Source organism: Erythrolamprus reginae, chromosome 2 (assembly GCF_031021105.1).
Source record: "Erythrolamprus reginae isolate rEryReg1 chromosome 2, rEryReg1.hap1, whole genome shotgun sequence".
In the NCBI taxonomy this organism is placed as follows: Eukaryota; Metazoa; Chordata; class Lepidosauria; order Squamata; family Dipsadidae; genus Erythrolamprus; species Erythrolamprus reginae.
Window position 1 is genome coordinate 36,149,350 of NC_091951.1, and position 25,028 is coordinate 36,174,377.

General features: G+C 41.4%; 1 protein-coding gene across 12 annotated transcripts in view; it reads right to left on the reverse strand.

Annotated features, from left to right (window-relative positions):
* Positions 1 to 808: 808 nt before the first annotated feature.
* The window catches only part of LOC139160177 (uncharacterized), a 62,706-nt gene continuing 38,486 nt past the window's right edge, over positions 809 to 25,028 (reverse strand). For 2 of the 12 annotated variants that reach the window (XM_070737797.1, XM_070737792.1), the window contains exons 2-5: positions 17,120 to 17,187; positions 15,801 to 15,920; positions 14,029 to 14,108; positions 809 to 7,421 (exon numbers count right to left, since the gene is read on the reverse strand). In XM_070737797.1, the coding sequence (XP_070593898.1) occupies positions 3,454 to 4,860 (1,407 nt within the window). In that variant the 5' untranslated portion in view covers positions 4,861 to 7,421; positions 14,029 to 14,108; positions 15,801 to 15,920; positions 17,120 to 17,187 and the 3' untranslated portion in view covers positions 809 to 3,453. Of the gene's footprint in view, positions 7,422 to 14,028; positions 14,109 to 15,800; positions 15,921 to 17,119; positions 17,188 to 18,317; positions 18,458 to 25,028 lie in introns of those variants that run through there. The other 10 variants (XM_070737791.1, XM_070737796.1, XM_070737787.1 and 7 more) reach the window with 9 other exon arrangements.

Genomic DNA, 25,028 nt, shown 5'->3' on the forward strand with positions numbered 1-25,028 from the left:
GTATATATGTATATATGTATATATGTATATATGTATATATGTATATATGTATATATGTATATATGTATATATGTATATATGTATATATGTATATATGTATATATGTATATATGTATATATGTATATATGTATATATTATGTATATATGTATATATGTATATATGTATATATGTATATATGTATATATGTATATATGTATATATGTATATATGTATATATGTATATATGTATATATGTATATATGTATATATGTATATATGTATATATGTATATATGTATATATGTATATATGTATATATGTATATATGTATATATGTATATATGTATATATGTATATATGTATATATGTATATATGTATATATGTATATATGTATATATGTATATATGTATATATGTATATATGTATACAGTATATGTATATATATATATAAAATGTGTTGCATTTATGTAATCAATGAACTGCTAGAGAGAAAACTTTTTTTTTTATTTCTGCATGCAACAAAAACATTTTGAACTCTGAAAAAATAAGAGTTGAAACGCTCAATAAATCACGTGCCAACAGGTGTTGCACTTTGGCAGTTATGATGCATGTTTTCAGCAACAGGGAGCCACACCAGAAGAATGAAAGAGTCACATGTGGCTCCAGAGCTGCAGGCTGTAGACCCCTGGACTTGGCATACCCAATTCCTCCAACTATTCTTCATTTGTGGTTCAAATAAGCCAACTACTTTTTCAGATCTTGGCAATATAACCAATTCAGTTCTGAGCTTAGAGGAAGGATGAAATTAAAACCGAAACATTTGGAGATAGGTTCAATGAAGTATACTTTATTAAAATACACTTACAGCAGGATAGAGAGCTTAGAGCAAAATATTGCTGAGATTATATAGGTTTGCTTAATTAACATTTGAATCAGTAAGATAAAAAGAATGCAACAAAACTGTCTTCTTCTGAATGCTTTGATGATGTATTGAAATGATTTATTTGTTATTCTTCATACTTCTTGATACTCTTTAAAAAATATTTCATTAAAATTTTTAAAATGCAAAAAAAAATGTCTTAAGGAAAAATTTAAAAAGTACAAGAGAAAAAAAGGGGGAAGGGAAAAATGTATACATAAGTTTGCTTTTTTAGTATCCTTGATATTATCTATGTGTACCTTAAACAGCAATGTTGCGATCTCTTGTGATATTTTATTACTCCTTCCTAGAAGGATAACTGTCGGGATTAGGTTATAGCACTGGATATTAGTAAATATAAATAAATATTTCTTTTAAATACCACTGCCTCTTAAACTGCAATGACACAGTGGTTAGAATACAGTATTGCAGGCTAATTCTACCAACTGCGAGCAGCTTGATTATCACCATCTCAAGATTGACTCAACCTTCTATCCATTTGATAAAATGAGGACCCGGATTGTTGGGAGGCAATATTCTGACTCTTAAACTCTTAAATCAATATTCTGACTGTTAATCTTTTAATCAATATTCTGATTCTTAAACTCTTAAACACTGGGAAGCGGTAAATGAGTCTACGTGCTATTATTGCCATGTTAAGCATCATACCTAGCAATGGGTGCATGTATTTTAGCAGATTATATATATTACTGCAGATAAACTAATCCACAATAAACTGAAATTTTCATGCTTTAATTTTGACAATTGCCTAATCTGGGGGAGCTGGTGTATTTTTCATGATTATTTGGTTAAAAATGTGAAGGTTGATTTGCCTGCAGATGGGCTTTTCCTGTCAATCCTGTCTTTTCTTGGCAAGTTTTTTTTAGAATTAGTTTGCATTGTCTCCTTCCTAGGGCTGAGAGAAAGTGATTGGACCAAGGACCAAAACCCATGCAATTGGGATTAGAATTTGCACCTTCTAATTTATAGCCTAATGCCTTAAGAACTAAATCAAACTGCTCACTGCAGATGAGCTTATATTTAAGTATATATGCAAACCTTTTTTAAAAAAAAGTATCATGGTATTTACTCACAGATGAAGCTCAATCATGGATAAGTCAAATCCAATTTTGGGAGTCTATTTTGACTCTCAAATTCTTGACTTATCTGTGACTAAATACAGTCCAGCTACAGTTGTCTTACCGACAGCTAATTTCCCGACATTTACTTGTATTGATTCATCTTCCTTTATTGCGTAACTGTGTTCTTTGACCTTGTGTGCATATCAAACATTGGTAAGGAGGCACAGAAGCAGAAGGGAGATCATGGTAAATGGAATGGTTCAGGGCAGGGGTCTCCCTGGCAACTTTAAGACTTCTGGACTTCAACAGCCAGAGTAAGAAATATAAATGAATAAAAGTTTTTCCCCAAAATTATATGGTGGAGGCTGGGTTTATTTTGTTTACTCGTGAAATCACTCTTATAACCCTTAACAGCTGAAAACTAGTTTTTGTGTTGCTGAAGAAAGCAAATAAAAACTTTACCTTAATGGAAATGTTTTTGTTTGTATGTGTGTTTCCCTTAAAACCTTGTGGTCCAATCCATCGAAGAGTGACTATGCTATAACACCGCTAAATCACGGCATAGAGGCACGCAGAGCCCTCTCTATAGGCAGCACACCATTGTCAGCTGCTGTTCCAGATTCCACATGTATCCAATGTGTATGCGCTCTGACCAGCTGCTCTTTTCTGGGTTTCCATGCATGTGTGCATGCACTGGAACACAGAAAAGAGCAGCTGGCCGGTGTGCAACCACACAACAGAATGCAGAACAGCAGCTGGCTGCTACACACATGTGCACCAACCAGTTGTTCTCTTCTGAGTTCTGGTACTCTGGTGTGCACACACACATTTATTTATTTATTATTTATTTATTTTTTACAAAAATTAAAATATATTTAAAACAACAACAAAGTAAACAATGCAACAAATCTAATATTAAAAAATAATCTAAAAAACCCCCAATTTAAAAGACCAATCATACAAACAAGCATACCATGTATAAATTCTATAAGCCTAGGGGGAAGGGAAAAAATTTCAATTCCCCCATGCCTGACGACAGAGGTGGGTTTTAAGGAGCTTGCGAATGGCAAGGAGGGTGGGGGCAACTCTGATATCTGGGGGGAGCTGGTTCCAGAGGGTTGGGGCCGCCACAGAGAAGGCTCTTCTCCTGGGTCCCGCCAAATGACATTGTTTAGTCGACGGGACCCGGAGAAGTCCAACTCTGTGGGACCTAACCGGTCGCTGAGATTCGTGCGGCAGAAGGCAGTCCCGGAGATATTCTGGTCCGATGCCATGAAGGGCTTTATAGGTCTTAACCAACACTTTGAATTGTGACCAGAAATTGATCGGCAACCAATGCAGACTGCGGAGTGTTGGTGTAACATGGGCATACCTTGGGAAGCCCATGATTGCTCTCGCAGCTGCATTTTGCACGATCTGAAATTTCCGAACACTTTTCAAAGGTAGCCTCATGTAGAGAGCATTACAGTAGTCAAACCTTGAGGTGATGAGGGCATGAGTGACTGTGAGCAGTGAGTCCCGGTCCAGATAGGGCCGCAACTGGTGCACCAGGCGAACTTGGGCAAATCTCCTGGACCCAGCTACGTGTCACCTCTCGACTGGCCGAAACCAACCAAGAGGGACACGGATCCAGTAAACAGGTGGTGGAACTCACAGCTCCAATGGCCTTGTCCACTTCATCAGGTGTCACCAGATCAAACTCTTCCCAGACAGGTGGACAAGTATGTGCCCCAGTCACCTCGACTGACTCGTTGTCAGTCGACTCTGTTATCCAATTGGAGTTGAGGTCCGCCCGGATCTGAGCTATTTTATCAGCAAAAAACGTGTTAAAATCCTCGGCACTACTCTGCAAGGGCTCCCCAACTCCCCCCTGGTTAAGAAGGGAGCGGGTCACCCTAAACAGAGCAGCCGGGCAGGATTCCGCTGATGCAATCAAGGTGGCATGATACGCGCATCTTGCCACCTTGAGTGCCACTTTGTAAGTCTTAATGTGAGCTCTTACAAGTGTTCGATCGGATTCGGATTTACTCTTCCTCCATCGCTTCTCTAGACGTCTCTTCTGGCGTTTCAACTCCCGGAGCTCCTCGTTGAACCATGGAGCTCCACGGGGTCTAGTGCCATGGAGAGGTCGCAACGGCACAATTCGGTCCAGAGCCTCCGCTGCAGCCTTGTTCCAGGCCTCAGCCAGAGACTCCGCCGAGCTGTGGACGGGTGTATCTGGAATAACCCCAAGTGCCATCTGAAAACCTTCTGGATCCATCAGGCGCCTGGGGCGGAACATCCTAATCTGTTCCGCCTCCCTGCGGGGAAGGATTGGAGCCAGGAAGTCAAGCCGCAGTAGAAAATGGTCCGACCATGACAAAGGCAATACTTCTAAGCCCCTTAGTCTCAGACCATTACTCAATTGCTCAGAGAGGAATACCATGTCGGGTGCATGCCATCCCTCGTGAGTCGGACCCTGTACTACTTGGGTCAGGTCCATGGCTGTCATGGTGGCCATGAACTCCTGTGCCAGTCCAGAGGCTTCGCCGAGTGACGGCAGGTTGAAGTCCCCCAAGACAATAAGTCTGGGGAACTCCACCGCCAACCCGGCTACCTCCTCGAGTAGCACAGGCAGGGCCTGTGACATGCAGCTGGGAGGCAGGTATGTGAGAAACAGGCCCACCTGAACCCCTAAGTTGAACTTCACAAGGAGGGACTCGCAACCCGCAATCTCTGGAGCAATCAGTCTACGTAGGCAAAGGCTCTCCCTGGCTATAATAGCCACTCCTCCCCCCCTTCCCTGGGGTCGAGGCTGATGCCATATCTGAAACCCAGCTGGGCAAATTTCAGAGAGAGGAACTCCTCCCTCCGGGCCCAGCCAGGTCGGCCTCCTCATCCAGGATTAAATCCCGGATGAGGAGAGCTTTATTTACCACCGACCTGGCATTGAGTAGCAGCAGCTTGAGCCCAGGGCCAGAATTACACTCATCACCAGTACCCAAGGTTGGGTTCACAGAGCCGGAACAAGGGATCGTTATTAAGCAGCGATCCCTCGTTCCCCTGGAACGGCTAGCTCTTTGACCCCCGCCACATACATTCCACTTTTGGCATTCGGTGCTGAAAAGGTTAACCATAACGGGCATAGCGTGGGTTTGGTTAAAAAGGGGAAATATGAAATAAGCAGAACACATAGACAGTAACCACATACAAGCATGAAGGGACCTACTGAATTAAACTATAAGTAACTATGAATTGACAGATCTCAAGTTGATCCAACCTGGTCCTTATCAAAAGGGAAGGAAAAACTATCCACAGAGATCACAATTACAAGGAATTCTATGTACATGCATATTTAGCTACTCATTATTTAAAGCCAGTTTGCTGCAGTGTTAAGACATCAGACTAGAAATCTACACAGTGAGTTTTATTCCTGCCTTGGGCACAAAGCCAGCTGAGTGGCTTTGGGCCACTCACTATTTCTCAGCCTTGGGAAGAAGACAATGACAAAGTACCACTGAAATCTTGTCAAGAAAACTTCAAGGATTAAATCCAGGCCTTATCCAGGAGTCAAAACTGACTCCGTGGTACATAGACACATTCATCAGTTAGATGAAAATTAGTGCAATATATATACTGTACATAAAGGGCTCTTCCCTGAAATGAATTTCTCCAAAGCTAAGGTTTTAGTTTTGTCCAGAATGTACCGTAAAGTTCAGCCTTAAAAGAATGGTTAAATTGATCAGGTCAATTTGAAATATTTTAGTACCTCTGCCTACTGGAAGAATCAACTGAGCAAGTTCCTGTTTAAAAAAAAAAACACGTTTCTAATGCAGATTTAAAACACATAGCAATGATGATGTTCCTACAGCAACTGTTCAATACAATTTAACCCTCTTTGAAATGGCTTTACCCCAAGTAATGGCCTCAATGAAAGGGAAGTCCCAAAAATGGAGTTGATGGTGGGATTAGCTTTAAAGCAGTTAGTAAGATTTTAGCCAATCCTTTCCATATGAACCTCAAGAAGCCCATTAACCGAGTACGAGATATCTCAAACTGGACAACATCATTAAGGCAGAACATATCGATTCTGTTCTGCCCTTTGCCAGAGATGAAAACCATCTCTCCTTGGTCACATTCAATAATAAGTTGAGCATTCTTTTGCAAACATGATATTTGCTCACTAAATATGGCTATTGCTTTGTTGATTATGTTCATGACATGCTTAGGTACTTCCTTCAGATATCTGAGTGTTTTCCGCATGGCAACCAGTTTTTCCACACTGAGCTCATGTTTTTTGCCATTGTCCTCTTTTAAAAACAGCTCCCAAGTTTCTGGGTTGAAGTTAAAATCTACTTTTCCATCATTACTCTGTGCAGTGATCTCCCAATCTTTGGATTTTATATATAGTTGTTGCTCTTTGCAGGTGAAATCAATTTGGAGATTCTCCTTAATTATATAAGAATATTTAGGCAATTCATCCACTATGCGACTAAAACATGATTTTAGGCTGTCGGTGAGCAAATCCAATCGGGCTAATTCATTTTTAATTTCCCTCAAATGATCAACATCCAGTGTCTGAAGGGAACCCGAGAATTTCTCTAGTTTGTTGCCTGAACTTACATGTAATTCACGATACTGAAGTTGCTCGTTGAGATGAGTAACATCCAATTTGTAATCTCCGTTCCCTGAGGTGAATAGATATTTCACATTTTCTCCATCCATATCAAAGGTGAATTTTATCTGGGTATTATTTTGTATTTCACTCGTTTTGTTGCAGAAATACTGGAGTACCAGCCTGAAGAAACTTTTCTCAGCCTGAGTCAATGGCCCGAATGTCTTCAAGTCTTCTTCCACCTTTTTTAAATGTGCAATACTAAGGGGTTGCTCCTGAAAGCTTAATCTGGCCACATAAGCAGATTTTGATGGGGCTTTCACACGGAACTTGTAGTCTCCAGCAGAAACATTGATTTTCCATTCTTTTTTTCCTGAAGCAAAAGAAAGCTCTTTCCCATCATCTCCCTTGAGAACCATCTGGGCATTTTCCTTTACCCATGAAGGCTCATTGGGAAAATTCTTCATTACTTCTTCAAAACATTTTCCCATCCCGTTATCCATTTCTAAATTCTCCCATTCATTCTTCACCTTGTTTAAGCTTTCAATATTCAGGCAATGTGTCTTTGACAGTAATAGTTCCTTCTTGCAAAATAATAAAATATTGGCCATCGTCTTCCCGTTCTGAAATAGCTCCAAATTGTTTGAATGCACTACACTCAAAAATTACTCTTTTTTTAAAGGCTTGGTTGTTTGGGGCTCATTAATCTGTATCAAAATATTTATAGTCTCTTTTGTCTGAGATTTCAGGCCTTAGGTTTCAAAGGATAACCCTTTATATTGAATGCAGATTAATGTTCACAGTTCAGGATGAACATTTAGCATGCTGTTTATCTGGAATTGTTTCTTTAAAGGAAGAAAACAATATTTTATTATATGTATATATATTTAAAATATATGTTTATTTAACTGCTTACTTATACACTTATTTAGCTGCTTAGTGATTGATTGAATGAAAAATAGATATGCAGACAGTAGTTATAGGTATTGGTATAGATATATGTTGATTATGCTAGATAGATAGATAGGTAGGTAGGTAGGTAGGTAGGTAGGTGGGTGGGTGGGTGGGTGGATGACAGACAGACAGTAGATATAGTTTTGGCATAGATGTAGATGATGATGATAGTTGTGATGACAATGATAGAAGGAGAGATAGAGATCAAAGGTGGGTTTCTCCTAGTTCAGACCAGTAGTAACCTGCTTATGACATCATAATATGCTTCAGAACCTGATTGGTTGGTGCTGGTTCATGGAGGCCACCATCTTTTTTTGGATTTTTTTCCCTGATTTTTTTTTTTGGGGGGGGTGTGGGGGAATGTTTTTCTTCTGCACATGCCATCCTGTTTTCAGGTTTTTTGGGGAGGTTTTTTTCTTTTTTTAGTTTTTTTCTTGTTACTGTGCATGTGCGCATGCACCCAAGAGGCATGGCCATATGGCACGGGAAGAAGCAAAACGGCATCAAGGTAAGTTAGAAACCACCCCTAATGTAGATAGATAGATAGATAGATAGATAGATAGATAGATAGATAGATAGATAGGTTAAAGTGCTTCTTTCAACAGTTCATTTAGTGACTGTTCAAAGTTACAACAGCACTGAAAAAAGTGATTTACAGTTTCCACCATTGCATCATCCTCATAATCATGTGATCAAACTCCAGATTCTTGTCAACTGGTTCCTATTTATAACCTTTGTTGTGTGCCAAGGTTCCATGATCGCCTTTTGTGACTTGACTTGAAAGGATGCCCCCCAAAAGAGAGCGAGCAAGAATGTAATCGATCTTAAACTCAATCAGAACAGAGATGGACAGGACCTTGGAGGTCTTCTAGCCCAGTCCCCTGCTTAAGCAGCAAGCACTATACCTAGAAGTGGTGTTCTGCCAATTCAGACCGGTTCGACCAAACTGGTCATGGAAATCGCAAGTGCATCCACCTGCCCTGGCTCTGGTATGTTTTTTTAAGCTTGGTCACATGCACAGAAGTGTGTGCACATGCACAGAGTTGGTGCTTGCGAGTGAAGAGTGTGTGTGTATGTTTACGCTCACATTTGGCACCAGTAGGGAAGGGAATGCCACCCCTGCCTATACCCTTTTATACAAATGACAGTCCCATCTCTTCTTAAAAACCTCCAGTGATAAAGCATTCACAACTGCTGAAGACAAGCTGTTCTTCACTATTGGTTATTTATTTATTTATTTATTTATTTATTTATTTATTCATTCATTCATTCATTCATTCATTCATTCATTCATTCATTCATTCATTCATCTATTGGATTTGTATGCCGCCGCTCTCCGGAGACTCGGGGCGGCTAACAGCAATAATAAGACTGTACAATAATAATCCAATAGTAAAAATGATTAAAACCCATTAATATAAAAACCAAACATACATACAGACATAACATGCATAAAACTGTAAAGGCCTAGGGGGAAAGAGTATCTCAATTTCCCCATGCCTGACGGCAGAGGTGGGTTTTAAGTAGCTTACAAAAGGCAAGGAGGGTGGGGGCAATTCTAATTTCTGGGGGGAGTTGGTTCCAGAGGGCCGGGGCTGTCACAGAGAAGGCTTTTCCCCTGGGTCCCGCCAAGCAGCATTGTTTAGTTGATGGGACCCGGAGAAGACCCACTCTGTGGGACCTAACTGGTCCCTGGGATTCGTGCAGCAGAAGGCGGTCCCTGAGATAATCTGGTCCGGTGCCATGAAGGGCTTTATAGGTCATAACCAACACTTTGAATTGTGACCGGAAACTGATCGGCAACCAATTCAGACTGCGGAGTGTTGGTGTAACATGGGCATATTTGGGAAAGCCCATGATTGCTCTCGCAACTGCATGGTTAATTATCCTCATTGTTAGGACTTTTCTTCTTAATAATTTTATGGAGTCCCTTAATATGTTCAGGGATGTGAATCAGTGGTGTAATCCATTTTTTTTACTACTGGTTCTGTGGGTCTAGTTTGGTGGGCGTGGTGGGCATGGTATGCGTGGTATGGGGGAACTGAGATATTCCCTTCCCCCTAGGCCTACACAATTTATGCATGGTATGTCTGTATGTATGTTTGGTTTTATAATAAGGGTTTTAACTGTTTTAATATTGGATTTCTATATGCTGTTTTAATTACTGTTGTTAGCCGCCCTGAGTCTACGGAGAGGGGTGGCATACAAACAAACAAACGAATGAATGAATGAATGAATGAATGAATGCCTGGTGGGCATGGCAAGGATGGAGATATAGAAAGCATGAGCTTATTGGTGGGCACAAGATAACAGTGTATTGAAAAAGTGCCCCTAGAATAAATAATAATTGTGACTGATTGAGGCCTGGCTGAAAAACATACTGTATTTTTTTTAACTATAAGATGCACCGGTATATAAGATGCATCAAGATTTCAAAAGGTACATAAATAAGGGAGGGGGAGTTGTCCTCCCAGCCCCAGGAGCACTCTGCAAGCTTCCCCAACCCTATGTGCACCCTGTGTTTTGCCTGGTTTTCATCCATTTTGCAAAAATACAGTGGGTAGAGGATTTGGGAGGCCTGCAGAGTGCTCCTGGGGGCTGGGGGAAGGCAAAAACACCCCTGATTTTGGTAAAAATTGCCCTTTATTTCTCCAATTTTTTGCAAAAAGTGGAATGTTTTGCCTTCCCCCAGCCCTCAGAAGCACACTGCAAGCCTCCCAAACCCTCTACGCACCTCATTTTTGCATAGAATCGGCCCACTTTTTGCAAAAATGGGATGTGGGGCGGGGCTTTGGAAGGCCAAAAAATGCCCATATTCAGTGTATAAGATGCACCGACATCTCTCTTTTTTTGGGGGGGGGGCATCTTATTCTCTCATAACATGTACAGTTACTTTGGAAGACATGGTAAAGGAATGCAATCAATTCACCACAAAAGGGATTTGAGGGTTTATATATAAAAAAGATTAAGTAATTAAAATTGACTAATTAAAATGTGAGGGTGATAAGAGATTCTGAACGAAGGAAAAACAACTCTTTTCTCAACTTCTGAATTTCCAATACTTCTCAAAGTCCTTGCTGAGCTCTAAAACCACAGTCTGTTCCACCAGCCAGTTCATTCTGTAGATGACCCTCTTGGCTTGTGGACTTCAACTCCCAGAATCCCCTAGCCAACTATATTGAAGTTCACATATATTTAAGCTGCCAAAGTTGAGAAACACTGTTCTTGGCTCTCTTTGGCACCTGCTGAACCTCCCACTGCAAATTCCAGGCTGTTCTATAAGGCAGGCACTAAAACACAGAAGGCATACCTCCTGGATTCCATTAGATGGTGCTGTTTACTGCTTAACAGAAGGAACACAGAGAATATATCAGACTAGGACAGTGCTTCTCAATCATTTTCTGTTACCCCCACCCCCAAAGATGTAAACATTTTGCCTGCTCCCAATTCTCCACTGGGACAATTGTTTGCAATATTCGGCACATTTTTGCTGAAAAACTCAAATGGCTTATCAGCATGATTGTGGTATAATGATTGAACTTGTGCTTAAACCACGTTTAAGTGATGCCTTAATTTATTTGGCTTCATGCTGTCTGCTGCCAACATTTTTAGATACAGTAAACATATTGGTCTTTTCTCGTCTCCCACTGTAGTCACAGTGAAGGCAATCGCTACATTTAGATATGTATATGGTATATTGTTTTTGAGATGTTATGAGCTGCCCCCGAGAGGGGCAGCATACAAATCCAATTAATAATAATAATAATAATAATAAAATAATAATAATAATAATAATAATAACAACATACATACATACATACATACATACATACATACATACACTTCATCATATTTCATCGTCTTAGCTTTCTGGGAGACTTACGTTTGTCTCATTATCTCCGTCTCTCTCCTCCTTTCTTTTCATCCCTGTTAAATATTTTGCCATGGTGTCTCTTAAGGGTTTGTTATCTGCACTTCATATCTCCTGCTCTGTGCTGTGTACTATTATTCGGTGGAAACAACCCCTACTCCCTACAGCAAAAAAAAGCACATTCCCCAGGATCACAGCCCCCCCATCACTCCTGTTCCCTCCAGCCCCGGGGGGGCTGCCTATTTGAGAAGCACTGGACTAGGATGAAGTTTGCATACCTAAAAATGAAGCAGGGAGGTAAGCAAGTCGAATAAAAGGAAAAATTCCTGTAAAAACCCTCCCTCCCCACTAAAATCCCAACAGCAACTGCCAGTCCTGACAATCAATTTACCCACAGCCTTCTGCACTAGGCTGCCAAGCACTAGTCACAGCAGCAGTCCCCAAACTATGGCCCGCAGGACAGATGTGGCCTGCTGAGGCCATTTATCTGGCCCACGGTAGCGCACAGGATTTTACCAATAGATATAATGAGCTCCCGAATCTCCTGTCCACTCACCGTGGTCTGCTGCTGAGTGAGGAGGAAGTGGAGAGCCAAGGGGCGGGGAGGAAAGCGGGCCTGCAATTGGCCCCTTTCTTTACTGCCTTCAGGGAGAGACAGTGTTGCTGCCTTATGGCACAGCAGCAACAGTTCCTCTCGCTAAAGGCGAGAAAGAAAGGGGCCAATTGCAGGCCCGCTTTTCTCCCCGCCCCTTGGCTCTCCACTTCCTCCTCCTCCTCCCCATCTCCTCTTCTGTGGTGAGTGGATGGGAGATTCAGGAACCCTCCCGAATTCGCTCGGACAGAGGTGGCAGCGGTGGTTTCAAGGGACCAACAGCTGGTCCTTCTCGGTGCTGTGTTGCTGCAGCCTCCGAGGCCACTGCCGCAGCCTCCATTCCAGTGAAGGGTTCTCGGTGGGCAGCCTCGGAGGCTGCAGCAATGCAGCGCCAAGAAAGGCCAGCTGTTGGTCCTTTGAATCTGCCGCCGCCCACTATGGAGATCCCCTCGCGGCGGTGACAGCTTCAAGGGACCAACAGCCAGTCCTTCTTGGCACTGCATTGCTGCAGCCTCCAAGCTCCGCTGCTGTCCCCCCGGGTTGTTGTAAGTGTAATTGGAGAGAGAGAAAGAGAAAGCCATTGCTGGAGAGAGAGAAAGGGACAGAGAGAAAAAGAGTGAGAGAGAGAGAAAGAGAAAGAAAGCAAGAGAGAGATGGGGAACAGAGAGAAAGAAAGAGAGAGAAGGAAAGGAAGAGGGAGAGATAGAGAGGGAGAGAGAAAGGAAGAGAGATAGAGAGAGAGTGCTAGAGAGAAAGAAAGAAAGAGAGAGAGAGAGAGATAGAGAGTGAGAAAGCAAAAGAGAGAGGGACAGAAAGAAAGAGAGAAAGAGAGAGAGATGGAGAGGGAGAGAGAAAGGAAGAGGGAGAGAGAGAAAGAGAGAGAAAGAAAGAGGGAGAGAAAAGAGAGGGAGAGAAAGAGAGGGAGAGATAGAGTGAGTGAGTGAGAGAAAGAAAGAAAGAGAAAGAAAGAGAGAGAGAGAAAGGGGGAGAGAGAAAGAGAGAGATAAAAAGGGAGAGAGAGAGAGAGAGGTAGAGACAAAGGAAGAGGGAGAGAGAGGGAGAGAGGGAGACAGAGATACAAAGAGGAGGAGAGAAAGGAAGAGGGAGAGATGGAAAGAGTGAGAGAGAGAGAAAGAAGAGGAAGGAAAAAAGAAAAAAATGATGGAGGGAAAGAATGAGAGGAAAATGAAACAAATGAGAGAGAAGGAAAAAAGGGAGAGGGAAGAGGGAAGTGGAGAGGAAGGAGTGAGGGAAGGAAGTAGAAATGGAGGGAGTTTGTTGATTTAAGTTTACATTTACTTGTTAATAAAGAGGTATAAATTACTTTATTACTTAATTACTTTATTACTTCTTCTTTATTTTAAATATTGTATTTGTTCCCATTTTGATTTTTACTCTAAATAAGGTATGTGCATAGGGATTTGTTCATAGTTTTTTTTAATAGTCCGGGCCTATTTTAACCTCCAAATCCATGCTCCTGTGCAAGTAAGGAAAATCAAATCTATATTGGTAACCAGTAAGCTTTTGCCATTACTTTAAATTTACTGTGTTTCTGGGTATTCCAAATACAGGTAGTCCTCAACCTAAAACCACAATTGAGCCCAAATTTTTTTGTTGCTTAGTGAGGCATTTATTGAGTGAGTTTTGCTCCATTATATGACCTTTCTTGCCAGGGTTACTGAGTGTATCTGCAGTTGTTAAGTAAGTAACAGTTGTTAAGTGAATCAGGCTTTGACTTTGACTTTAAAGAAAAAAGGGCCTTGAAGCAAGCCTTTGCTTGTTAGAAGGGATCATTTGACCACAGGAAACTGCACCCGTTATAAATATGAGTCAGTTGGTAAATGTTTGAATATTGATCACATGCCCATTAGGGATGCTGCAATGATCTTGTGTATGAAAAAGAGTCATAAGTTACTTACTTACTTACTTACTTACTTACTTACTTACTTACTTACTTACTTACTTACTTACTTACTTACTTACTTACTTACTTACTTACTTACATGCTTACATACTTACATACTTATTTACTTACTTGATGGATTGATGGAAAGATGGAAAGATGGAAAGATGGATTGATGGATTTCTATGCCGCCTTTCTGAGATGTTGAGAATCTAGAAAGAGTGCAGAGAAGAGCAACAAAGATGATTAGGGGACTGGAAGCTAAAACATATGAAGAATGGTTGCAGGAACTGGGTATGTCTAGTTTAATGAAAGGAAGAACCAGGGGAGACATGATAGAAGTATTCCACTATCTCAGTGGTTGCCACAAAGAAGAGGGAATGAAGCTATTCTCCAAAGCACCTGAGAGCAGAACAAGAAGCAATGGGTGGAAATAATCAAGGAGGGAAGCAACTTAAAACTAAGGAGAATTTTTCTGACAGTTAGAACAATTTATCTTGCCTCCAGAAGCTGTGAATGCTCCTACACTGGACATTTTAAGGTAGATGTTAGATAACCATTTGTCTGAAGTAGTGTAGTGTTTCCTGCTTAAACGGGTGTGTGTGTGTGTGTGTGTGGACTAGAAGACCTCCAAGGTCCCTTCCAACTCTGCTGCTGCTGTTGTTATATTATTATTATTATCTCTCCCTCCCGGCCAAAAGAGTGCCCACTGTAGAAAGAACAGGGAGAACAAGAACAAGAGCAAGCAAGAAGCAGGTGCGCACACTACCCACGGGACTGGCTCTGCTCCTCTGGGCTGCCTCCAGCAGCATATGGAAACATGCTTCTGCCTGCGAAGAGGTGGTGAGGCCAGTTGGGTAAGCCAAGCCCACAAATGCAGGGCTTGAGTAGCAGATGGGTGCATGTAGTCCATACCTGTCACTACGCATACAGTGGCTGAGGCTTTCCAGGCACCTGCTGGGGGAGCCGTGTGTTGGCCTGGAGCTGCTGCCACTGTTCCCTGCAGTGGAGGGGCTGGTGTACAGTGACTCTCAGGCACTGGTTGCTTGTGCCTCTGCAGCTACTGATGTTGCACATCCCTTCAGTCAGATAGAGAGCGCCGGGCTGTGGGTCGGCCTCGCCGCCCCTTTGGGTCTGCCTCCTGCCTCCGCCTCCCTTCCTCGCTCACCTCCTTGGACCACTCATCCTCCATCTTCCCTCCCCACCTCCTTCAGATGGGGGATGCAGGGGAGGGCAGTGAGTTGGAATCCCTTGTAGGAACCGGCACGTATCCACTGACCCTCCCCTGCCCCTGGCTTCCAAGCAAAGCGGGAGGGGAAGAAACTCCCATGGCAAAGGCAACTGCCTTTCCTCCTTTCTCTCCCCAACCTCCTGGCAGGAACCTTTTGGCTGCACGCAAGAAATCTTTGTCTCTTCCAGACTTCACCAGAAATGAGTCAGTGAGACTCATCAGGCCTGCACAGCCTCTTGGAATGAAAGGAGAGAGAGATTTCTTGCGTTCAGCATGCAGCCAAAAGGTTCCTTCTTCTGGTGCTGTGTCTTAAGTGTACTCTTTCCTATCCTTGCCAAAAGAGAGTGGGGGGGTATATTTAGAAGGTTGCCCCTCTCCCCAACAATCTGGGTTCTCATTTTACCCATCTCGGAAGGATAGAAGGCTGAATCAACTTTGAGCCTGATGGGATTTGAAGTGCCAAATTGCAGGCAGGCAGCAGAAGTAGCGTGCAGTACTGCACTCTAACCACTGTAACACCAAGGATCATGAATGTCTTGTGATGACTGTGCCATACACTTCAGGGAAAAGGATAGTACTTCTTGTCTGGTTTGCTGGTTCTGCTGCTGATCACTTTTATCAGCCAGTAAGGAAAAGATCTATAAGTCAGGGTCAGGCTGGGGTTTCTACTTACCACCGCTACTGGTGTGATGTGCACACAGCTTCGGGTGACTTCCCGTTGAGATTTTGCTTCTGTGCATGCAATGTATTAAAATTGCTAAAAGTTGGAGACCCCTGGTCTAGAGAGAAATTACTATTAAAATGAGTATGATCATTATGGAAAGAACTCAGCACTAACCTGAAAGGTGATTTTTTAAAAGGCAACCAGACTTTCTGCTTAAAAAATGTTTCGGTTCTCATCTGAGAAGGTTTTTTTTTTTGCATTCTTCTTCACTGAAGAAGCTTCTTGGATGAGAAGCAAAATAAATTCAAGAAAAACCAAACAAGAAACAAAAGAAACAAAAGCAAAACACCCTTCTTGCCCACAGTCCTATAACAGGTCAGTGGACTCATCTCCAAGAAACAAGTGAGATATTTTAATGTCTTGATGTTGTGGTGGGATAAGATAAAGGCAAGTCATGGAAGCAAGGATAATAATTGACAAGATGACACAACAACCATTTGTTTGGAATGGTACAGGGTTGGACTAGAAGACCTCCAAGGTCCCTTCCAACTCTGTTGTTCTAGTCTCTTTGATTCTGTTCAGTTTTACTTCTATTCCTATTCCTACTCCAACTTCTACTCTACTCAACTTTATTCTATTCCCCCTACCCTAGCCTACCCTAACCTATCCTTCCCTTCTATTCTATTCTATTCTATTCTATTCTATTCTATTTCCCTCAACACTGTCAGACTTTTTACTAAATCTGCACTTCTATTTCTACTAGTTTTTCTCATCATTCCTATCATCCTTTTCCTCCCACTTAGGACTGTATGACTGTAACTTGTTGCTTGTATCCTAAGATTTTTATTAATATTGATAGTTTCTTCATTGCTTATTTGACCCCTATGACAATCATTAAGTGTTGTACCACATGATTCTTGACAAATGTATCTTTTTCTTTTATGTATGCTGAGAGCATATGCACCAGGACAAATTCCTTGTGTGTCCAATCATACTTGACCAATAAAATACTATTCTATTCTAAATGGTAGGAATGGATCAGTAGGGTTATTTCACTGTTACCACCATTCTATTCTATTCTATTCTATTCTACTCTACTCTATCTATTCTATTCTATTCTATTCTACTCTTCTCTTCTCTTCTCTTCTCTTCTCTTCTCTTCTCTACTCTACTCTACTCTATTCTATTCTATTCTATTCTATTTTATTCCATTCCATTCCCTTCCATACTGCATTGTGCCATAATTAAACTGGGGGTGGTTTAATTCACAACTTCAATAAACACAAAAACTTTGGACTTTGCTACAAAAGTAAATTGTGGTTACATACCTGAATTGGTTATCTAAATTTACTCTCCTTCCAGAATTGGACAAGAAAATTATAGTCTTTGCCTTTTTCTGCAAAAGGAAAAGCAAAAGAAGAAAAGACAACTAATTTATAATGCATTTCACAGAGCTTTCATGGGAAGTAAGAGATTAAGCCTCCTGCTGAAATGGTAATCAAATAGCCTGTTTCCTAAATATTATCATATTTATACAGCACAACACAGAACAGGACATCTGTTTCCTGCAAGAAATTGCATTATTTTCCCTTTCTTTTCTCAGCTCCAGGCAGCAAATATCTTTAGCCAAATGAGACAGTAGACAAATAAATATAAATCATCTATGTATTGTATTTACTAATCCATCCTTCAATATCACAATAATTCAAACTATCCTGGAATGTAACAATTAAGCATGCAAGTCATTTATGCAAGATGGACAACCATACACATTGAAGCAAACAAAATTTTTACATCAAGTATATTTAAATGTAAGGAGGTACTTTTAACTAACTAATAAAAAACACAAAGAAGAGGGAGTCAAGTTATTCTCCGAAGCACCTGAGGACAGGACAAGAAGCAATGGATGGAAACTAATCTAGGAGACAAGCAACTTAGAACTAGGGAGAAATTTCCTGACAGTTAGAACAATTACGGTAATCAATGAAACAACTTTCCTCCAGAAGTTGTAAAGGTTCCAACACTGGAAGTTTGCAAGAAAATATTAGATAACCATTTATCTGAAGTGGTGTAGGGTTTCCTGCCTAAGCAGGGAGTTGGACTAGAAGACCTGCAAGATACTTTTTGACTATGCTATGCTATGATATTCTTCTATTGAATACCTTTGGTTAATCTTGTCTGGAAAAACCTGCCTTTCGTAAAGTTCTTAAGACCCATCTCTGCCTTCAGGCATGGGGGAACAGAGACATCTCCCCCGGGCCTATACAGTTTATGCATGGTATGTTTGTGTGTATGCTTGCTTTTAATAATAAGGTTTTTAGTGCTTTTTAAATTATTAGATTTGTTCTTACATTGTCTTTGTTATTGTTGTGAGCCGCCCCAAGTATACAGAGAGGGGCAGCATACAAATCTAATAAATAATAATAAAAAATAATAATCTCCCATCCTTACCTTACATACACATTAATTCTGTTTAACAGGAATTATTTTTGCACAATATGCAAATAGAGAAAAAAAAATACTTGCCTCCAAGTGCCACAGAAGGAAGTTTAGGAATCCAATCTGAGTTAAAAATAAAACCACTTTCTGAAGAGATGAACAAAATATGTATATAGTGATGAGTGTTCATTTCATACTCCAAGTATTCCGAATAGAAGTGAAATGAATATGCTATGAATAGTTTTATAAGCATTCCTTTTCCCCTCCTTTCTTTTTCCCCTCCCCTGATGGTGTCATTTACAGACTCACACTAATTATTGTGTTTATTTTAACTCTTAGTTCACTGCAAAACGCCCTGGTGTTTTTAGAAGGCCAAGGGTATTGTGCCTTCTTGTGTGGTTGCTTGCCTTTCTGTCAAAAAAGGGACTCATTTATCCTCTGAAGTGATTTGATCATGGATATTGGATCTAAGAAAGGGTGACAGGGTAGTAGCTGCAAGGGACATTGGAGGTCTTCCAGTCCAACCCCCTGCTCAAGCAGGAGATCCTATACCCTTTCAGACAAGTGGCTGCCTAATGTCTTCTGAAAAACCCAAAACTTCTGAAGGGAAGCTGTTTCACTGGTTAATTGTCCTCACAGTTAGGAAGTTTCTTCTTAATTCCAGGTTACTTCTCTCCTTCATTAGTTTCTATCCATTCCTGCCCTGCTCACTGATGCTTTGGAAAATAAGTTGCCCCCCACTTCTTAGTGGCAACCGCTCAAATACTGGAAAACTGCTATCATGTCACCCCTAGTCCTTCTTTTCTCTAGACTAGCCAAATCCAAATTCTACAGCTGTTCTTCATAGTGCAATCTCACCTTCTCTTTTTGCACAGCTGTGTCTTTTGAACAATTTGTATCCATCCTTCAGTACCATCAGGTTTCTGTAATGGCAACTATGCCATACCTACTCTTGTGTACTATTGCTTCTCTCACCTTCAAGACTATGAAGGACGAGTCTACGGAGAGGGGCGGCATACAAATCTAATAAACAAATAAATAGACCTCTATAGAAACCACAAAAGATTAATTGACCCCAATCGGCCTATTCTTTCTCAACCATCTTTTGACCACCAGATATGTAATGACTCCATTTTGATCTCCCCAGTTATTCATCAACCTCTTGGATAGCTCCACCAACCCTTAGAGGTCAATATTGTCCACATTTGGAACCCTGGTCTTGCCTTTCTTCAGGGCTCCACATTCAACAGAGGTGGGCATGAGAAAAATAACCATTTTTTTTTTCTCCAGGCACAACCAGAGAGGTTACTGGGCACTGACATTATGGTTTTTTCCACTGCCTCATGAAGACCATTTCATTGTCTCAGGTTCTAATATATTAAGAGTTGGAAGGGACTTTATATGTCATCTAGTCCAACCCACCACTCAGGTATGAGAACCTAAACCAGTGATGGTGAATCTTTTTTGATTGTGTGCTGAAAGAGCATGTGTGCACTCTATTGTGCATGTGTGAGTGCCCATACTCATAATTCAATGACTGGAGAGTGTGAAAACAGCTCCCCCTCCCTGGAGGCCCTCTGGAGGCCAGAAATGGCCTGTTTCCTAATTTCTGGTGGACCCAACAGGTTGTGTTTCACCCTCCCCAGGCTCCAAAGGCTTCCCTGGAGCTGGTTGAGGGTAAAAATGCCCTCCCTCATCCCCCTGGAGGCTCTCTGGAAGCCAAAAACACCTTCCCAGAGCCTCTTTGTGAGCCAAAAATCAACTGGTCAACACACATGTGCACATTGGAGTTGAGCTAGGACAACAGCTTGCGTGCCAGCATATATGGCTCCATGTGCCACCTGTGACACCCATGCCATAGGTTCGCCATCACTGCCCTACACCCATGATGGTGAACTTATGGCACTTGTGCCACAGGTGGCAAGTGGAACCATATCGGAGGGCAGGCGAGGTGCCCTATGGTAGCTGCAGTGTGCATGCGTGCACTAGCCAGCTGATTTTTGGTCTTGGGGAAGGCCGTTTTATCTTCCAGAGGCTTTGAGGTAAAATAAACAGTACAACACGCAAACTGGAAGTCTGTTTTTCCGAACCTCTGGTTTTTCTGTTTGGCTGTTATTTCATTATCCCAAACTTCAGTGAAGCCTATATTTGTGTGTGGGGACTCAGGAGGGATTGTGAGCATGCACAAGGCAGTATGGGGGGGTATGCATGGGTGTGTGGGGAGGGAATGAGTGTGTGCATGTGCGCGCGTGCTAGCACATGTACTTTCATCCTTTTGGCACACAAAGCAAAAAAGGTTTCCAAGAGATTCGCACTGCCCCCACCCTCCTCACCTTCCGAAAGAGCTTAAAAACTCATCTTTGCCGCCAGGCCTTCTCCTGACCAATGAACCTTTAAAGTATGCTTGTTGAATGATTAGTTTGATAGGTTTCCTTTTTTAATTGATTTTAATAGTTCTTTTTTATGTACTATTAATGGGATTCACATTATTGTTCTGTTTTGTATATGCTGTGAGCCGCCCCGAATCCTTCAGAGAGGGGCGGCATACAAATCCAATTAAATAAATCATTGCCCTACACCATTTCTGACAAATGGCAGTCTAATATCTTCTTGAAAGTCTCAAGTGATGAAGCTCCTACAACTTCCAAAGGCAACTTCTGTTCCATGGGTTGATTGTTCTCACTGTCCTCTTGTTTATCAACTTTTTATCTATCATCTCCATCAGTTTTGTTCCATGGTGTGACTCTTTTGTTATTTTGTGATATTTAACTCATAGTATTTCTTAACTCATTCTTAACTCATAGTACAATGGTACCTCTACCTAAGAATGCCTCTACTTAAGAACTTTTCTAGATAAGAACCGGGTGTTCAAGATTTTTTTTTGCCTCTTCTTAAGAACCATTTTCTACTTAAGAATCCAAGCCCCCAAAAATTTCCCAGGAAATTTGAGAGCGGCACGAAGGTCCAGCCAGTTTCCTGCCATTCCCTCTGGGTTTCTCTCTCTGGCACAGTGTATGGGAGGCAGCCTCGTGCCAGGTGTATGGGAGGCGTGTGCTCCTCCTCACTGCCTCATAATCCCTCTTTTTTTTTTAAGCCTTAAAATTTTGAATTTTTTTATTCCCCTCACCTCATCTACTTCCTTTGGCAGTGACCGTCCTCCTCCTCCTCTTCCTCCTCCCCCCACCCAAATTCTGAGATTTTATTTCTTTCCTAATGGGTTTGCACCCATTATTTGCTTTTACATTGATTCCTATGGGAAAAATTGTTTCTATTTACAAACCTTTCTACTTAAGAACCTAGTCACGAAACGAATTAAGTTCTTAAGTAGAGGTTCCACTGTTCATGTATTTCCTGAATATGTCTTCTCTGCTGCCTTCTGCTGTTTTATTTTCTTAGAATATGTTTTTAGAGATTCACAGAAGGGGAAAGTCATCCCTTGAAAATATTTGACAGCTCACAATAGGAGAGCAGCTCTCCCTTGTTCAACTAATTTGGGAATATGAAACGTTTCAGTGATGGGTACTGCTCCTCAGATATAGGGGTGTGTGGTTCGCAACAGCAACATTTGGTTCCAAAAATGTTTCCCCCACTCTCCCAGCTGCATTCAGCTTCAGAATAGAAATTCCTAAGATTGAGATACTCAGTGTTCCATCTGATAAAACTGCAAACTTAGGCCAACTTTCGTTTTAAGGCCATCAAAAGAAAAATGGAATTTTTCAGTGGGAACTTTGCCAAACCTTTTGTTTTTAATACCATGGAGAAGCAGCTAGGAAACAAAATGAAAGGGAGACACAGGAAACTCCCTCAGAGTAGGTAAGAATGCATTCTTTACCCACCCCTATTTTTCCTTTTTTTGCTAAACATTAATCTCTGGCAACACACTCCATGCTTACAGTATCGCTACATTCTTTATTATAAAAGACAGGCGTTTGTTTCAGAAAGCTGTCCTTTAAATTCATTTAATTTCAGTATTTATAATCTTGATTTTGGTCTTGAATTTTCTTTTGTTAAAGCAAAACTAAAAAACCCCCACAAGTGATCAATGTTTCTGTTAACCCTTATGATCCTCTTTCACCTTTTTCAGGTTTCTCCTTTACTTTTCCAAAGATGATACGGTCACTGTACCAGGGGTGGGTTCCACTTATCTTCGCCACTGGTTCGCATCATGACATTTTGCACACATATGCTTCCCTGCTCATGTGTCACAATCCGCGCTGTAAAACAACTATGGGAAGCCCCATCCTGAGCCCAGAAGAAAGAAATATTTTGGGAATGTGTTTTTTAAAAAATACATTTAAAAATATTCTATTTCCCTAAAGGAGAAATGGACAAATATATTTTGGAGACAGAAAGCAGCCCCACCAGTCTTTCTTAGTAGTCCACAGCAGCTGCCAGCGCTTAAGAGATATAGAATTTATTGAATGAGGAAGAGAACTATTTAGATGGCTCTATTCATAAGCAAAGCAAATACTTTCAGCAGAAGCCCATTTAAGACAGGATATTTTGGAACTCCTTGTAGCAAAGTTTGACAGCTAACAAAGGCCACCCCGAGTCTACGGAGAGGGGCAGCATACAAATTTAATAAATAAATAAAATAAAGGCAAAATGGTAGGATTAGTAAGCATCCTCTCAACCAAGATCCAGCACAGCACATTGCATCACCCCCAGAACAGTTCAAACTTCAAGGTCACAGAAACCTAATTCAGACCCATCCACTCATTCAATCATTTGTTCAGCTAATCCAGAACTGCTGTTGGTTCTGTTCATCATTAAACTTTCCAATCAACCTCCAGCTTCCATTTTGTTTCCAGCGTCTTTCTCCCAGTGTCAAGCTGAAGCCATTGTTTGAGTTTGCATGTGGGAATAAAGGATGAACTTTAAATTGGGTGGAAATTTTTCCTTCCAACACAACCAGTAAAGGCAAACAGAGCACTGGCCAGTTTGTCTTTCATTTCAACTTCCTTTTAGAGGTTCATTGAACTTTTCCAATAAGGAAGACCTGATAAGTGAAGCCTATAGGTTTAATAATGCAAAAATAATGCTTTGCAGTACTGTGGGCAGGAAGCGATAGAATATTCTTTGGCATTGTTTATCAACCACAAAACTATATAACTTGAGAACGATTATTCCCAGTCTGTCACACTCAAATATAAAATATAAATCAGGAGTGAAATGCTACCAGTTCGTACTGGTGGTGGTGGCCGCCGATGGTTTGGAGAACTGGTAGTGGCGGCCGCACGAGGCTTTGCCCACCCACCCAGATGTCACCATTTTCTTTTTTTAACCCTTTGCGCATGCACAAAGCCTTCTGTGCATATGCAAAGGATGAAAAAGCAAACACAATGTGAAGCACATGCGCAAAATGCGAAGCACACACATTAAAAGCACGTGCTTCCAAACCAGTAGGGAAGGTAAGTAGATTTCTGGGCTGATATAAATATATAACTATGAATATATATTACAGATATATTAGTTACGCTAAACCAATCTTAGAGTATTGTTCAACTGTTTGGAATCCCTACCATATATCTGACAATGAAGCAGTGGAAGTAATGTGCCGGTGTCTGGAGGCTGTCAGGATCTAGATGGGCATTAATAGGCTCAGACTCAACTCCGACGAGATGGAGTGGCTGTGGGTTTTGCCTCCCAAGGACAATATCAGCTGTACGTCCATCACTGGAGGGGGAAGTCTTTTCTCCCCCTCTGAGAAGGTCCACAACTTGGACATCCTCCTTGATCCACAGCTGAGCTTGGAAGACCATCTTTTGGCTGTGATGAGGGGGGAGTTCGCATGGGTATGCCTTGTGCGCCAGTTGTGTCCCTATTTGGACAGGGAGTCACTTCGCACAGTCACTTATGTCCTTATCACCTCAAGCTTTGATTACTGCAATACACTCTACATGGGGCTGCCTCTGAAGAGTGTTCAGAGACTAAAAATTGTGCAAAATGCAGCCGCAAGAGCTATAGTGGGGCTATCAAGGCCTGCCTACATTTCAACATCGCTCGGTGAGCTGCACTGATTGCCAATTGGTCTCCGGGCCCAATTCAAAATGCTGGTTACGACCTAAAAAGTCCTACATGGCTTAGGACCAGATTATCTTTGGGACCATCTTCTGCCTCATGTATCCCAGCAGCTGGTTAGGTTCCGCAGAGTTGGCCTTCTCCAAGTCCCATTGGCCAGACAATGTCATTTGGTGGGACCTAGGGGAAGAGCCTACTCTGTGGTGGCCCCAGCCCTCTGGAATAAACTCCCTCCGGAGAAACATACCGCCCCCTCCCTCCTGGTCTTTTGTAAAGCTCTTAAGACCTACCTCTGCCGGCAGGTATGGGGGCTGTGAGTGATGAGATTGTCTCTGGCTGATACTAAGTATGATTGAATTGGATGAATGTGCATGACTGTATACAGGATTTTTAATACTTTTTCGTAATTTGTATAATTATTTTATAGTAATTTAGATTTCTTTACATATTATTGTATTTATAATATTGTACGCCACCCTGAGTTGCCTCAAGAAGGACGGCATAAAAATCTAATTCATAAATAATTAATAAAAAAAAAATTCAGTACAATTGAGCAGGTTCAGAAGTACTTCACAAGAAAGGTCTTGCATTCTTCTGTACGCAATAGAATTCTCCATGCTACTAGGCTTGAAATTCTCAGTTTGGATAATTTGGAACTGTATGGGTTGCTGTCAGATCTAGGTATTGCAAACAAAATTATACATTGTATTGTTTTACCTGTATATGACATTATCTGTATTTGATCACAATAATACACAGTCTAACAACTATTTTGAA